Genomic DNA, 16,770 nt, shown 5'->3' with positions numbered 1-16,770 from the left:
AGGCTTCTGCTACAGGAGGAGTCAGCTTACGAGAACAGAAGGCTCTGGATTTGTTTACAGTCACTGGTGACTAATGTGCAGTGCCCTGAAAAGCTCGACACAGGCCTAGGGGCTTAGATCTCAGTACGGGGGTCCAACACGCCAGGCGTGGCTCACCAACGGGGTGTGTTCTCCTCTCCCATGTGCCTGGTGAGGGGACATTTATAAACAAAGAGGGCACAGATATGGTGAAACTGTGCTCTGAAAGGAACAGATCGACCCAGTGGTTGGGGCTGAGCCAAGCCAAAGCCAGGAGCTTCACCCAGGTCTCCCACATGAGTGCAGGGGCCCAAGTGTTTGGGTCATCCCCTGTTGTCCTCCCAGGCCATAGCAGAGAGCTGGATAGGAAGTGGCGCAGCCAGGACTTGAACTGGTACCCACATGGGATGCAGGCATTGCAGACAGTGGCCTAACTTCCTCCCCTCAAACACTGGGCCCACAATCTTCTCTTGCAAGAATGACTTTCCTTAGGGCTCCATTGTGGTATAGCAGGTAAGGCGACCACCTGCCAATGCAGGCATTCCATGTGGGCACTGGTTCATGCCCTGACTGCTCCACTTCTGATCCAGCTCCCTGCTGACAGCCTTGGAAAGCAGTGGGGGATGGCCCAAGTACCTGGGCCCCTCTACCCACATGGGAGACCTGGAAGAGGCTCCCAGCTCCTGGCTTCAGCCTGGCCCCATACTGGCTGTTATGGCCATCTAGGGAGTGAACCAGCAGATGGAAGACCGCTCTGTTTCACCCTCCAACTGTCGGGGAACGGGACAGCCTGGCCAGCTGTGCCGCTCCCGACAAGAAGTTTAGTGCTGGGCTTTTTCCACCCTGCCCGTTGCTAATTGCAAGATCCTGTTTTGACTTTAAGCATCCTGTTATTGCATGTTTCCCACACTTAGTTGGTAACATGTTTTCCGTGAATGATATATATATAAATAGGTGGACGGTGGGCGGGAGTGGATGAATGAACGCTGGTAAAAGACAGAGGATGAATGAACGCTGGTAAAAGACGGAGAGTGAATGAACGCTGGTAAAAGACGGGTGAGTGAATGAATGCTGGTAAAAGACGGAGGAGTGAATGAATGCTGGTAAAAGACGGAGGAATGAATGAACGCCGGTAACAGGCGGAGTTGTGAATGAACGCCGGAAACAGGCGGGAGTTATGAATGAACGCCGGTAACAGGCGGGAGCTATGAATGAATGCGAGTAGTAAAGCAGGAGTGGTGAATGAAGGAGTTGTGAATGAATGAGTTGTGAATGAATGCCGGTAACAGGGCGGGCGTTCGCGACATGTAACGCGAGTCTGCTGAAAAATAAAGTGAAAGCTGAAAAGCCGATAAACGCGTCTGGTGTCTCCGAGGTCTCGCCGGCGTTAACCTATCCGGAAGGTGTACGCCTGCAACTGGTGCCGTGACTCGGATCACTGCGACGCGGAAAGAAGGTAAGAAAAAAAAAGAAAAATAAAACGTCTATAGACGGGAGTCTAGGGGAAAAAGCCTAGGAATACCGCGGTACAATGGGGAACACAGAGTCCACCACGAAAATGCACTTATTGATTAGCCGCCTTTTAAAGGCAACGGGGACGCCCGTAAAGAGTGTAGCTGTGTGCAATTTTACGAGGATACTATATAAAACTTGTCCTTGGTTTGTTGAAGAAGGAGATTTATCACAGGTTCGGTGGAGACGGGTGGGACGTGAATTGAGAAACGCTGGAGTCGAGGAGGGAGTGATCCGCTTGTGGTATCTGATAGATACTGCTTTACGGTCAGAGGATGACCAGATCGGGGAACTCTTAGATGAAGGCTCCGAACTACTGGAGGAGCTCAGCGAAGACTCCCATGATAGTAGCGAAAAAGGAGATAGTATAGAGGAACAAAGGATGGAAGCAAGCGGGGGAGCCCGACCAAAAGCAAAACATCCGCAGACGCTGGGATCGCTTCCACTATACTCGGAGTTGCCCTTAATGCCCTCTGCTCCTCCTTACGAACCACCCCGTCATCCTATGCGCTGTTGCTGTTTTGCCGTCAATGCTTCCAGTGAGATGAGGCCCATAGTTTTAGAATCTGGGCCGGAGAAACAGACTAGAAGGCAAATGCTTGAAAACGAAAGTGCTCGTAATGACGATGAAGCCGCTTTTTTTATAAATACTGGGGATTCAACTCCCCACCCACCGCGGCGCCTGAAACCAAATTGGGCAGAGTTCTTTAACCCCCATCATCTCCACTCATCATGTTAAAACCTTAAATGACTTACAAAAATTGTGTGGAAATTTAAACTGGATTCGGCCTTATTGTAAAATGACTACTGAAGAAATGCACCCTTTGTTCCGACTTCTGGAAGGCGATGCATGCCTAAATTCACCCAGACAACTTACAAAGGAGGCAAAAGCAGTATTAAAAAATTTTGAACAGCGCCTTAAGAGCACCGCTATGCAGCGGTGTGACCCCACTATGCCCTTAAGTATTTTGGTGTTCATACAAAGTCATTATCCCTATGCTTTACTCTGGCAAGAAGGACCATTGTTGTTTATATACCCACATAACCATATGCCCAGATCTATTACCTCCTATGCGGAGGCTATGGGAAATTTAGTTTTACAAGCCATCCACCGAGTCGTAGAAATTGCAGGGAGAAGACCACAGTCCTGCATTCTTCCGTTAGAGTCTGTAGTCATTCAGGAGTGGGCTAAGGAAACTTGGCAATGGTCCCACATCACCATCACCCTTGACATAAATGTAGATAACCATTATCCCAATCATCCCTTTATTAGATTTTGCGACATGGTACCCTTACACTATTTTAAAAGAGTTTATTCTAATCCCATTCCCAAAGCACCCATAGCTTTTACTGATGGAGCAAAAGGAGGTACCGGGGTGGCTATTTTACAAGGTCAGGTGCATCATGCAGTTACTGCCTCTCCCTCACCTCAACATGCAGAGCTAGCTGTAGTGGCTAAGTTATTAAATATGGTTGAGGGTCCTCTTAATATCGTTTCTGATAGCTTATATGTTGTTAATGCTGTTAAGAGGCTAGGCTCCCCTTCGTTAATATCCAAAAGTTCTACAGTGTTTCCTTATTTTGAGCTTGTTCAGCATGCTTTATTTAGGAGATCAGATCCCATTTTTATCACCCATATTAGAGCACATACCTCCCTGCCAGGTCCTCTCACCGCGGGAAATGCCCTTGCCGATCAACATTCCCGCTTCCTTTTAGCTTGCACTGCCATGGAACAGGCAACAGAATATCACAAACTTTGGCATGTTAATAGTAAGACCTTAAGTATGAGGTTTAATATCCCTATTCGTAAAGCTAAATCTATTGTCCAAAATTGTGAAAAATGTGTTATTCATCAGCCTGTTACTATGCCCACTGGAGCTAATCCCCGGGGCCTTTATCCATGTCACATTTGGCAAATGGATGTAACGCATATCCCTGCCTTTGGAAAGCTATCCTGTGTCCATGTTACGGTGGATACTTACTCAGGAGTAGTTATGGCTACCGCCGCTGCCAAAGAGTCCACCTCCCATGTAATGCAACATATGTTACAATGTTTTGCTTCTTGGGGAATTCCTAATATAATAAAAACTGATAATGGACCTGCTTATACTTCTAAGGCTTTTGCTGAGTTTTTAGCAACTTTTCATATCTCATTTAACCGGCATCCCATATAACCCTACTGGACAAGCCGTTGTGGAACGCACTAATCTGTATCTGAAAAACTTTGTATTAAAACAAAAAGGGGGAATAGGGGCACTATCCCGTTCCCCTAAAGACATTCTCAACCTTGCCTTACTTACTATAAATTTTTTAAATAAAAAAGCTGATGGTCTTACCCCGGCAGAACGTCATGTAATCTTGGAACAGACCCCCAATAGTAATAAACCCCATGAACCGACAGAAGCTCAGCCACACGTTAGAAAAATGATTATGTGGAAAGACCCACAAGATAACAAATGGAAAGGCCCATACCCTTTAATAAGAAGGGTACGAGGCGCTGTTTGTTTTCTCCCACAGGAAGAAAAAAATCCAATCTGGACTCCAGAAAGACGGACAAGAACAATAGAGTGGCAAGATGATCGTGATCCTACTCCTACTAATAATGACGCCACTGTCACCGACGATGGCCAAGCTGGATGAGTATTGGGGTCTCTTGAGAGCCCTACCTCTCCCTCTCCAGTTGTGTATTTGCCTGAGAAGGACTTCTCTATGGCTGTTCAACACAGGAGAGACTTTGGAGTCACCGTGGTCGTCGTTGCAGTAATTGCGGCGTTATCAGCTTGTTAGGCCGCTATTGGCATGGCCATGAGCCAAACCTCCACACTGTCCACACTTGATAGCATCATAAGATCTACCGCACAGGCACTTGATGATATACTGCTATTCAGCTGTTAATGAACGGATTTATTGCAAGATTAGGCCTGGTTGGCATACCCTGTGTTACTGGATCTACTGCAGTTTGTGTTACAACCACTTTTCATTTGCCGCTAATCAGTCCCGTCTTTTGGGTAGCATGCTAATAACAGGATCAATTATTGTTCGGATCTTGCAAGGGCTGTTAATACGCAAATGGTGGTTAAACAAGCCAGCTAATATTCAATAACCAGTACCCCATGCAAAATGGACAGATTCAGGTGTGGCTGAATCTGCTGGAATGGTAGTCAAAGACGGGTAAGTTCTGAGAGGTCTTCAAGGCAACCTAAGACAGGGCATGAACGCTCCCTCCACACCTCATGTTCATGTGCCAATGACGGGTAAGCCTGATAGATGCTCTTGGTCACCTAAGACAGGCACAGTACCACTCCATTTTGCAAAGAAATAAGGGGGAGATGTCGGGGAACGGGACAGCCTGGCCAGCTGTGCCGCTCCCGACAAGAAGTTTAGTGCTGGGCTTTTTCCACCCTGCCCGTTGCTAATTGCAAGATCCTGTTTTGACTTTAAGCATCCTGTTATTGCATGTTTCCCACACTTAGTTGGTAACATGTTTTCCGTGAATGATATATATATAAATAGGTGGACGGTGGGCGGGAGTGGATGAATGAACGCTGGTAAAAGACAGAGGATGAATGAACGCTGGTAAAAGACGGAGAGTGAATGAACGCTGGTAAAAGACGGGTGAGTGAATGAATGCTGGTAAAAGACGGAGGAGTGAATGAATGCTGGTAAAAGACGGAGGAATGAATGAACGCCGGTAACAGGCGGAGTTGTGAATGAACGCCGGAAACAGGCGGGAGTTATGAATGAACGCCGGTAACAGGCGGGAGCTATGAATGAATGCGAGTAGTAAAGCAGGAGTGGTGAATGAAGGAGTTGTGAATGAATGAGTTGTGAATGAATGCCGGTAACAGGGCGGGCGTTCGCGACATGTAACGCGAGTCTGCTGAAAAATAAAGTGAAAGCTGAAAAGCCGATAAACGCGTCTGGTGTCTCCGAGGTCTCGCCGGCGTTAACCTATCCGGAAGGTGTACGCCTGCATCCAACCTCTGCAACTCTGACTTTCTAAGTAAATTAATGAATATTTTTTTAAAAAATTATAATTTGAAAGTCATAGTTACACACACACACACACACACACAGAGAGAGATAGAGAGAGAGAGGTCTCCATCCACTGGTTCACTCCCCCAAATGGCTGCAATGTCTGGAGCTGTGCCAATCCAAAGCCAGGAGCCAGGAGCTTCCTCCGGGTCTCCCACATGGGTGCAGGGGCCCAAGCACTTGGGCCATCTTCTGCTGTTTACCTAGGCAATAGCAGAGAGCTGGATCAGAAGTGGAGTAGCCGGTACTCGAACCTGCGCCCATATGAAATGCCGGCACTGCAGGCGGCGGCTTTACCCCAGCGCTGGCTCCGAATCTCTCCCAGTTTTTTTTTAAAGGACTACCTTCCTCTACGACATAAAGCCGCCTCAGTAGGACCCACTCCCTCAAAGCACGACTGCCTCAGCACCGTGCTGAGGACTGCATCTTTAACCCAGGCCTGGAGGGATTCAGCAGCCGGACTGACGTGCAGCCCGCTGCGCCCGAGAAGGCTCCAAGACTGGGGATGGGGCTGGAGCCTGGATCGTACGACCCACGCAAGGTGTGGGCAGCTGTGCCCGCCCGCGTGCTTTGCCTCTTCACCCACAGCACGGGGCCTTAGAGACCTGGAGTTTTTTAATGTGGCGGAAGTTGCACCACCCTGGCCAGCTCCACCTCAGAAGTCACCTGCCGTCCCCTCTGCTAGTCTACTGGTTATGAGCACACCACAAGCAAGCTGGGGCACAGGCTCCACCCCCGGTGAGAAGAGTGGCAAGGCCATATTGTGGAGGGGCACGGGGGCGTGGGGTTGTGGCTGTCTTTGGGAAGGGCACTCGGCCACACTGGCTACTTTGCCACATGGTTGAACGTGACAGTAAAATTTTGAGAGCAAATGGCATCTGTGTGCAAAATGGGGGAGGTAGACATGGCACTGTCTCGGACAGTCAGACTTTGTGCACAAGGTGCTGAGAACAGCGCTGGCGGCTGGCCTGGGGTTACCAAGAGACTGAGAGTCAGCTCTGGGCCTCAGTCTGGGAGGCAGTGTGAGGCGGGGAGTCTCTTCCAACCGGGCACACCCCTCTCTTGTGCTCCTGCCTTGTGTGATCTGCAGACCTCTGCGCTAGGAGTCTGGCAATCCTGAATGTGTCTCACTAGGCCGAAGCCAGGAGCCAGGAGCTTCATCTGAGTGGGTGCGGGGGCCCAAGCTCTTTTTCCAGGCCATTAACGGGGAGCAGACAAAACACTCCTCTGGCAGAGAAAGTTGACGTAGGAGATGAATGCTGTAGCCACAAAGAGCTGCAACCAATCCCCAAAGTGTGGGCCACCTTCCTGGCCCCATCTCTCAGACTATGTGTCAGGGAAGGTCCAAAGTCAAGGTCGGCTACTGCAGGTTCCAACCCAGAGAAAAGAATTAAAAGGTGTATTTGAGAGTTTAAAGACATTTCAGCCCTGCACAGGCTAGCTCTGTGGACCCCTGCCCTCACCCCAAGCTCGAGGCGAGCCCTCAACATGACAAAAAAAATGTGTGGCCATCAAAGAGAAGAAACTATGCTAACCACAGGAGATTACAAAGAGCAAAAAAACCCACAAAATGTCTTACTGACCACTTGCTGATGAGTAAAACACAGGCGATGCACCAGCGCCATCTGGTGGACGAACATTGCATCGCTCACTTGGGCTGTGCCCAGCGGGCAGAACCCGTGGCTCCAAGCAGGGCGCCCAACCTCTGGGGCTCCCGTCCCAGCGCTGAGGGCATCATACCGTGCATTTGTCCCAAGGTGCTGGTCATGTCCTGAATGGAGAGCTTCAGTCGCTGCAGGGCTTGAAGCAGGGTGTCCTGGTCAGGCGGTGAGATGGCATTCACTGCCTGAACGAGTGCCTGGGGATGAGAGAGCCTGCTCAAGTCACCAGCCTCCCTGAAGTCCACAGTGGGGGGAGAGAGCGTCGGCCTCACAGTGGCAGGAGCCAGGTGAGGGCTCTCGTCCCACGGGGACAGGCGATCAGAGCTCGCTGGGAGCAGCCCTGACCCAGGGCTAAGGACAGCCAGATGCTCACTGGCGCCTCCCACGCAGACTCCTGGGTAAGTGGCCATTTCTGTACTTGTCCAGGGCCTGCTGCCTGTTGGATTCCTCTCCTTCCTTCTCCTGGGTGCTGTCACGTTGCGATCCTTTCTACTCGGGCATCTCAAACTTGGTCAGCCTTACTCTGCAGCCCTGACAGTTTGGACAGGGCCCCCAGGGCTGCAGCCCCCTCTGCCTTCCCCTTCCACAAAGCCAAGACGGCCTTCCTCCTCTCAGAGCCTTCTTCTTCTTGTCTGAACATCTGGAAGGCCAGCACTTGATTATCAGCCTCCTCCAGTGGGCACTCGGCATGTGCTTGCCAGGGAAACGGGTTGAGGAAAGGCACAAACCCAACCCCAGCATCTTCAGGCCAGGCAGGAACACCCATCCACATAGGTGACTCGGGTGAACTGTCATCGCCCCGGAGAAAGCCATAGTGAACCTGAACCCTTCAGGTCTGCAGCAGGTGCCAGCTGCCTTCTCATGAAAACACTGCATCTGTTCCCTCTTTGTCTCACATGAACCCATCTCCTCCACTGGATCATGACCTCTGCTGGGGCCAGGACAACGTTTGGTTGGTTTGCCTCGATTCCCCACTGACTGCATCCGTGCCTGTTTGTTGAATGGACACATGGTGAATTCTGAGTTTTATAGGGGTTGAGAAAGAGGAGCTACACTGTGGGCTAGGAAATGGGTCTCTTCTGTTAGTCCCTAAGGAGGGCCATTTCCATCAGGAAATCTACTGTAGGGAAAGGAGTGGGTCTGTGTGTGGGAGGGAGGGGGGGAATCAAAGCTCAGAGGAATTTATCATTTGCAAGGGAAAAAAAGTGCTGTGAAGTAAAGATACCATAATCCCAGGTACAGCTGCCTTTTCCACCAAAACCGTCACCAGTACAAAACCGCGCAGGCTCTCTCCCCCGGGAAACGAGACGATGGTGTCCAAGTTCCTTAGGGAGGAGACGGACACGAGGTTAGAAGTCTGGAGACTGTACCGTGTCACTGAGCTACGCCAACTGCAAGAAGGAATCAGGCAACAATTGTCTGCTGGCACTAAGACAGCTCTGAAGACCGGCCTACACCTTCAGCAGTGTTCACAGAGCAAGGAGCAGATCAGCTCCAGCCCAGGTCCGCTGACTGGAGCCCTCTGAGAGCCCAGCAGGGCCCTGAGGGTCGTCTCCACCATGTCCCCAGTTGGGCAGTGCACAGCAGGAGCTGTGGCCGATTCTTCAAAGGACCAATTCTACGGTCCAGCCCATCACTCTTGTCAAAAGCTAGAGTCCTTGAGTTAGAGTGACAGACAGCAGTGGGTTTCACATTCCCTCTTTACAGGTGTGAAATGGGGGCCCAGAGCTAGCCCAAGGTCATGGTGCCAGTGGGTCTCAGGTCCAGAGGCAAACGCTGCTCCTTCTGCTTGGTGAGATAGACGTGGAGACTGTTGAAAAACAGATCATTTTGAAATGCCCTGCTCTCATACAAATGGATTCAAAGATTCCAGACGGGAATCTACAAACTCTACAAACTCTAACTCCAAGAGTTGGGAAGTGATGGTTTCACCTTCTTCTTTTAAAGATTTATTTATTTACTTGAAAGGCAGAATGACAGAAGGTGGGGGGAGATATGGAGAGAGAAATCTCCCACTTGCTGGTTTACTCCCCAGATTTCTGCAATAGACAGGCTGGGTCAGGCTGAAGCCAGGAGCCAGGAACTCTATCTGGGTCTCCCATATAGAAGGGAAGGGGCTTAAGCACTTCCATTGTCTTTGCCCATTGTCTTTCCAGGGGCATTAGCAGGCAGCTGGATCTGAAGTGGAGTCACTCAGGTATGGGGTGCTGATGTTGCAAGCGAGGGTTTCACTCACGGCACCGCCACACCAGCCTCATGTCTTCACTTTCTGTCTGTCTCCCCGTTTCGTAGGTTATAGCTTATTAAGCTGAGATTTGGTGCTGAGAGAGCTGATATGAACTTTGAGCCTCGCTTTGCTCTCCTTGGAAAGTGAAGTCCTGGGGAGGTGTAGAGTGGGGCTGCCCCGCAAGCTCCAGGCCACACATTCATGTTACAGGAGTTGGGATTGGGATTGGGATTATGATGCGGAGGGATGATAAAGCAGGGTGAGCAGAGCAGGTGAAAGTAGACTTTACTGAGAAGCAGAGACTCCTGCTAGCCAAGAGGGGTCCCCAAGGGAGAGGTCCCTCCAGGTCTGGGTACTGAGAGCTTATAGAGGGAGTGCATATCAATTGATCAATCCTTCTACATAGTTTTCATACCAAAAAGGGTCCCTCCTTTTTATCCTATGTCTCTTGTGTGGAGATCATGGCTTCTGACCAGTTAGCAAACGTTACCATGCCAGCCACCTGAGAGATGTGACAGTCGAGAAATATTGTTGACCTGACCAATTAAGGCAGGCTATGCCCACGTGATCCATGGCTAAGCACTCGAGACACGCTGCTTTGTGGGGTGCTCTGGTGTGGTGCCACAGCCCAGTTTCTCATAGGGTTACCCATGGGTGTGGGACCCACAGAGTTCCCAGCTATCAATCTGTTCATTTTCTTGGGGGAAATGTCTTTTGTCTCATCAGCGGATGGCAGGTTTCACACAAACATTGGTTCCTTATTGCCACAGGGGCATTTTCTAGCTACCAAAGCTCCTCACAATAACTAAGTGTTCAAAGGGATTCTGCTGTAGCTGTAGCCACTGCTTGCAGTGTGGCCACTCACAGCCGTGGTGATGAGATGAGGAATCTCTTCCAGACCAACAGACGTCAAAGAGCCTTAGACATTTGGTGAGGTTTCCTGTTTCTCCCATACTGCACTTTACCTGTCATGACAGACGGATGGGAAAACACAATAAAGAAAAGCAACCCCCTCCTTTCTACAAGGCAGAAGCAACCACGGGTAAATTTTTGACACGTTCCCTTCCAGTCTTTTTCACATGTACTTTCCTATAGCTGACATTATAGTACACACGTACAAGGCTGCCTCCAAACATGCATGGAAAATGGAATTAAAATAAATATCTAGGTGCCTAGTGGTTAAGGGACATACCATATGTGGTGTGTGGTATGCGGTTCTGCCCATAGCAGAACACCAGTGCTGGTGCTGTGAGCATTCGGGGAGTGAACTAGAATATCGAAGATCTCTCTCTCTCTCTCTCTCTCTCTCTCGGCTGTGTGTGTGTGTGTGTGTCACTCTGCCTTTCAAATAAATTAACCCATTTAAAAAAGAAAAAACTTGCTGCTGACTGAATTATCGAGTTATAGCTTAAATTTCCAGTGAATTCTATCATTTGCAATACAATGACAATTGAAAACCAATCAAGTTACCAAGGGTTTCTGAGCACTTACCTGATTTCCAGGGGTCTAGTCAAATTTCAGTTATTGACAACCATAAAGAGAAAAAGAAAATAAGAGACCAATTTAGTTTGTGAACCAGGTATACTTTCTAGGGCCAACATGTGCAGGGACACACGCGTTCGCATGCGAACACGTACAGCAGTCATAGCCACACACATCTGGATCATGGCCTGCCATATGACTCAGAGTGAGCCGTATCTGGATTAATTATTGCATTGCCCCTAAATGGTGGATATTACCACAAACTCATCTGTTTTGACTCGACTTTGGGCAGATTCTGCCCTCTAGCAACATTTTTCCCCCTGGTTTTCAAAGCTCGTGTTTCATGTCATTTCTCGGAAATTCGAAAGGACCCGTTGTTCAGGTCATTCTTCGACCTTTGCAGTGGGCTTCTGCGTCTTGTCATTTCACTCCATGCAGGATGCTTTGCTTCTATTTCCTGCCAGTCCTTATCCTCACACCAGGCCTATTTAGAAGACTCCAAAGCCCAATTACCCAGAAAGAAGCCCTGGGGAGAGCTAGGATTGTGTCTGCATCTCTGGGATTAAACTAGCCCTGCACTCTCACTAAGAAACTCAACTTTTTTTTTTTCCTGAATTTTCTACATTGCCAGTTTAGAGCAGCTGTTTCCCCCTCCACTTCCCTCTCTCCTCCTTTTCTCTTTGAATCATAAATCCAATGTATTCAAAGACTTGACTAGATTCATTTATTTATTTTGACAGGCAGAGTGGACAGTGAGAGAGAGAGACAGAAAGAAAGGTCTTCCTTTTCCGTTGGTTCACCCCACAATGGCCACTGTGGCCGACGCACCGTGTATATCCGAAGCCAGGAGCCAGGAGCTTCTCCTGGTCTCCCATGGGGTGCAGGGCCCAAGCACCTGGGCCATCCTCCACTGCACTCCCGGGCCACAGCAGAGAGCTGGCCTGGAAGAGGGGCAACCGGGACAGAATCCGGCGCCCCAACCAGGACTAGAATCCGGGGTGCCAGCGCTGCAGGCGGAGGATTAGCCTAGTGAGCCATGGTGCCGGCCGACTAGATTCATTTATGCACATGCATTTATAACTTCTTTCCACCCAAATCCAAGCCAGAGTCAGTAAGTAGCCTCCAACTTTGTTATCCATGCAGAATTGGCCAAAGATCACAATGAATAGTTGTAGAAAACACAAAATTCAGGACTCAGAGGAATCAGAAACATGAACTGACCCCATCTTGCTTCTTCCCAGGCACACACACATAGTCCTGAAAGCTAAGGTGTCTAACAGGTGTTTGAGCCCTCAGAGCTGGCTCCCACCACGTCGTCTTGCAAGCCTGCGATCATTATGCTGATGGAGTTCTCCCTCACCTGCAACCTCATGGTCCCTTCAGCTGCTTAATCAGCTGTAGAACCAACTACGTCTTGCATTTGTAGCCTCAATTTAATTTGGCTTTGAGAATGCACTTCAAAGGGAAATTCAACAGCTTACCTTTTCTACCACATTCTAGCTATTCCATTTCATGTCTGTCCAGTACTCACACTATTTCTTCTGTAGACAAATGCCCTATTCCCAACCCAACTGTCAAAACGAAAGGCAGTGTAAACTAAGTGGAATAGATGGCGTTATTAACCAAATTCACGACTCAAACATATCTGGAGCACCCAGTCTTCATCCTACCACAATCATTCATTTTGGCCACAATATTGATGACTGCTGAAGGATGTCCCTGGCCCTGAGATGGTTTGCATGGAGGGCTTGATAGGAAAAAAGACAAGCTGGTGATAAACTATGAGTGGAGTCTGATTATGCAGGAGCTTGAGGGTCAGGCTGAGGTCCTCAGATGTGATTGAAGTACAAACAAGAGAAACTTGCCTGGGCCAGTTGTGGATTCATAATGGACACTTCCAGGGCCTGTGGTTTTTGAACCTGTATTCGAGTTCACCTCTTGTCTGGAACCATAAATGGGCAATAAACATGAATGTCCCCTAATCATAAAATAGCTAAAGCACTCCAGGTTCTTCCTGCAGGGAGAGCTAAGAGTCCCAAGGCTGACCTTTGCTGAGTTTCAGTCCCTGGACACTCACGGCTTTCCCGCCCTTCCTTACCCTTCTGGGTTTTTCTTCGTCCAGTTTGTCAGCACCAAGTCTGAGTGGACCAGGATGGGAGGCAGCCCCAAGATGCTGGAGACCTCAACAAAGGGAAGGGCAAGATTTCTGGGCAGCACCTTTCAGAAAGAAATCCAGACAGTTAGCGTATCCTGAGAAGGCAGCAGAGGAAATGGCCATGGGTGTCTTATCTCATTAATACCACGACGAAGAAATGACCTGGGGACTTTGATCACCAGACTGGTCCCACGGTCACACACCTCATGCATGTCTTTCTGTGGACAACTCGGCAGAATAATGGCTCATGAGTAGCCACCGCAGTACGGATGAGAATGACAAAGCTAGAAAAACCACACACATGAAGTATAAAATAAACCTAAAATAAACCCTGAAGATTGACCATGCAAAGAAAGGCATTACCGAAATGTTTAAACATAAACTGTAGACTGAGGAGACTGAAGAAAAAAAAATCTGTCCACCACCACCTCTCTCTCTATCCACACACACATCCCAGGGTGCTCCCAAAATACCTGAAGAATGGAATGAAGAGTGAAGTTTATTTTGGTGGGAAAAAAAAATCTTGAAACCCATGCATAGTTCTGTGCTGCTAACAGCTCAAGGAAAATGAAATTCAAAGATATATTTTGGTGCAGAAAGTTTGAAATCTGTGAGTAACCCCCAACCCCCATGAAAGATGTTCTCAATGGCCAGGAGTGGGTCAGGACCAAGGCTGGGAGCTAGGAACTCAGTTTGGGTTTTTTTTTTATGACAGACAGGGACTCAGCTACTTGAGTTAGCACCTGCTGCCTCCCAGGGTGTGTATTAGTGTGGAGGTGTAATCAAAGGAGAGCCAGGACTGGCCCTCAGGTACTGTGATGGGGGTCAAGGATGTCCTAGTGGGTGTCGTAAATGCTGGGTCCTATGTCTACCCTGATAGATATAGAAATATTGAGAGCTGTGTGTGTGTGTGTACCTGTCAGAGAGGCCAGAGAAAAGAGGGAGACAGCCTTACCTGCCACAGCTCCAGAAAAGCCACTTGGAGCTGTGCGATCCCTACCCAGGGTCAAAACTACACTGGCGCAGATGCAAAACCAACCAACCAACCATCCTCAGACTCCCCATCATCCAAGTCCATTTTCATGTCCCCTGGAGAGAGAAACACCTACGCAGGACTCCCTGTGTCTGTCTTTGCTTTCCCTTAGACTTTTAGTTGAAAAAACAAGAGCTTTAAAGAGGTTTCAAGTTTGAACGTGAGACAAACTCTCCTGCAAAGGCAGGCACGGGGGTGGGAGGGAGAAAACGTGACAGACAGTCTAAATCTGGAGATGGGGGAAGGGGGCAGGGTCCACAGGTGAGGAGCCCCCCTGGGCAGTCTAGAACTGCACGGACACAGCTAGAAGGAAGCTGGACACTTCCTCCCCTTTGCTCTAGATCATGGTTTGGAGAGCCGATGGCACACGGGCGCCCCCTGGGATGTTCTGTCCTGTAGCCAGACCTCAACTTCCTAACACCTGACGCACAGCTTGCAAGAAACAGGTGGCAGGAACGACACACGAAACATCCAAGCCAGTGCTGTACTTTCCTTTTCCTACAATCCCACACGTTGGCCAGAAGGACACAAGGGAACACTGATGCTGGAAACACGCCCTGTGCTCTCCAACCGGTCACACCCCGGTTTACGGGAAAGGGACACCTAGGAAAAGTACACGGCGTCGGAGGTAGAAGTCTGCTGGACCCAAGGCGCAGATCAAAACTGTTAAAAACGTTATGCAGAGATAAGAAGAGATCTCAACGACCTGCCAAGCTGGTGTTATACATGAAAAGCAGTGTGTATATATATATATATTTTAATATACAATATATTATATATTATATATAATATATATTTAATGCATGTTGTAAACGCCAGTGTGTGCTTCTGAGCAGAGAAAGCTCCGTTAATAGGGCGAGAAGGGCTGGATTCTAGATCTTGGCTTTTCCATTCATTTGCCTTAACATGCCAAGGCATTAAGTTCTGCCATCCGCAGAGCGGCCAAATGCAGTCCTATCGGCTTTACGATAAGCGACCCGAACAAGTGACACGCACGGAGTCCAAAAGTACTGTAATTTTTTTTTTTCACCGCAGCATCTATCTTTCCAGGCAGCTCTTCAGACATGCTAGGAAGAGAATGACAGCGAGAATACAGATCCAACCCTGACCAAAGGGAGGGATGATTGGCAGCTGACAACATTGGCTTCCTAGTGGGAACGAGGAACCCCTCAGGGCAAGGGGCCCTCTGCCTTCGCCCAAGCACACCCAACACGAAGCACGCAGGGCAGCGCCTTCTCGTGGGCCTGGGGGCCCACCCACGTCAGCCCTTACCTTCTGGGGGTGCGCGTCGCCTTCCTGCCACACGTACCCCATGCTCAGGAAACCCAGGACCAGGTGCGCCAGGCGCTGCTCCCGGTACGTCCTCAGGAGCGCGCAGCTCAGCAGGGGCATCTGTTGGGAGAGGGGGTCCCCAGGGTCCTTAGAGGGGGTGGGCTCCCCGGTGCGAGGAAGTCAGGGACCTCCCCCTCCCGCGGCGCCCAGGGGACGGTTGCGGGTGGCTGCCCCGCCAAAGCTGCCCTGTCCGGGCCGCAGGTGTGCTCGGCCACCTCCGCGCTCTCCAAGGGCCGCCGTCGCGCGCGAGCGCTTCCCCTGCCTGCCGCCAGGGGGCGCCGCCGCGGTTCGCGGGACTGGGAGCGGGCACGTGTTTTGTTATCTAGTCTTTTCCACTTTATAATGCATTCCCTTCTCTCTTCTGTTCCATTCCCTATTGTGTTCTATTCCGTAGTCTCTAATATAGTCTATTCTGTTCTCTGTTCTATTCTTTATTTTATTCTATAATATCTTCCATTCTATTCTATATTTTATTCATTCTATAATATATTCCATTATGTTATTCTATAATATATTCCATTCTGTTCTATTCTGTATTCTATAATCTAGTCTATCCTATTTTATAATCTGTTCTAGGATATGTTCTATTGTATTCTAGAATTTATTCTGTTCCATTCTATTCTGTTATTATTCCATTCTATTCTTTACTCCATTTTATTCTATAATATATTCTATTCTGTATTCCATTCTATTCTATTCTCTGTTCTATTCTACATTATATTCTATAATCTATCCTATTCTATAATATATTCCATTCTAGTCTATTCTAGTCCCCTATTCTATTTTGTAGTCTATTCTATAATATTTTCTATTAAATTCTATATTCTACTCTGTTCTACAATATATAGAACTGTAATATATTCTGTAATATATTCTATTCTAGTCTGTTGTCTGTTCTAGTCTATAATATATTCTATTCTCTATTCCATTACATTCTATTCTATTTAATCCTGTATTCTGTTCTAGCCTAAACGTTTTTCCATTATATCCTATCCTATCTATTCTGTCATTCTATCTATTCCATTCTATATTCTATTCTACTCTTTTCTATTCTGTTCCATTCCATATATTCTATTCTAGTTTCTATTCTAGTCTATATTCTATTCCATTGTATTCTATTCTGTACTATTCTACTCTGTTCTGTTCTCTATTCTAGTCTATACTATTTTATCCTATTTTCTATTCTGTTCTGTTCTATTCTATTCTCTCCATTTCATTCCATTCAATTCTCTCTTGTATTCTGTTCTCCACTGTATTCTATTCTATATTCTATTGTATTCTATTCGACTGTTCTATTCTATTCCATTTTCTATTC

At 48.3% G+C, this 16,770-nt stretch overlaps 1 protein-coding gene across 8 annotated transcripts in view; it reads right to left on the bottom strand.

The window, feature by feature from the left end:
* IDO2 (indoleamine 2,3-dioxygenase 2) overlaps positions 1-16,770 on the bottom strand; it is a 67,542-nt gene that overhangs the window by 28,299 nt on the left and 22,473 nt on the right. For 6 of the 8 annotated variants that reach the window (XR_016230082.1, XM_002720799.6, XM_089327363.1 and 3 more), the window contains 5 exons: positions 15,396-15,515; positions 13,034-13,152; positions 10,945-10,959; positions 8,452-8,551; positions 7,306-7,423 (listed from right to left, as the gene is read on the bottom strand). Coding sequence is in view for 7 of the 8 variants with exons in the window: in XM_002720799.6 (XP_002720845.3) it covers positions 7,306-7,423; positions 8,452-8,551; positions 10,945-10,959; positions 13,034-13,152; positions 15,396-15,515 (472 nt within the window). In the remaining variant the exon portion in view is untranslated. The remainder of the gene's footprint in view (positions 1-7,305; positions 7,424-8,451; positions 8,552-10,944; positions 10,960-13,033; positions 13,153-15,395; positions 15,516-16,770) is intronic. The other 2 variants (XM_008273930.5, XM_089327362.1) reach the window with 2 other exon arrangements.

This window comes from Oryctolagus cuniculus, chromosome 2 (assembly GCF_051225735.1).
Source record: "Oryctolagus cuniculus isolate XC-2025 breed Fujian yellow rabbit chromosome 2, ASM5122573v1, whole genome shotgun sequence".
NCBI classification, from domain to species: domain Eukaryota; kingdom Metazoa; phylum Chordata; class Mammalia; order Lagomorpha; family Leporidae; genus Oryctolagus; species Oryctolagus cuniculus.
Note: the sequence above shows the minus strand (reverse complement) of the source record. Positions and strands in the feature narration are given on the sequence as shown.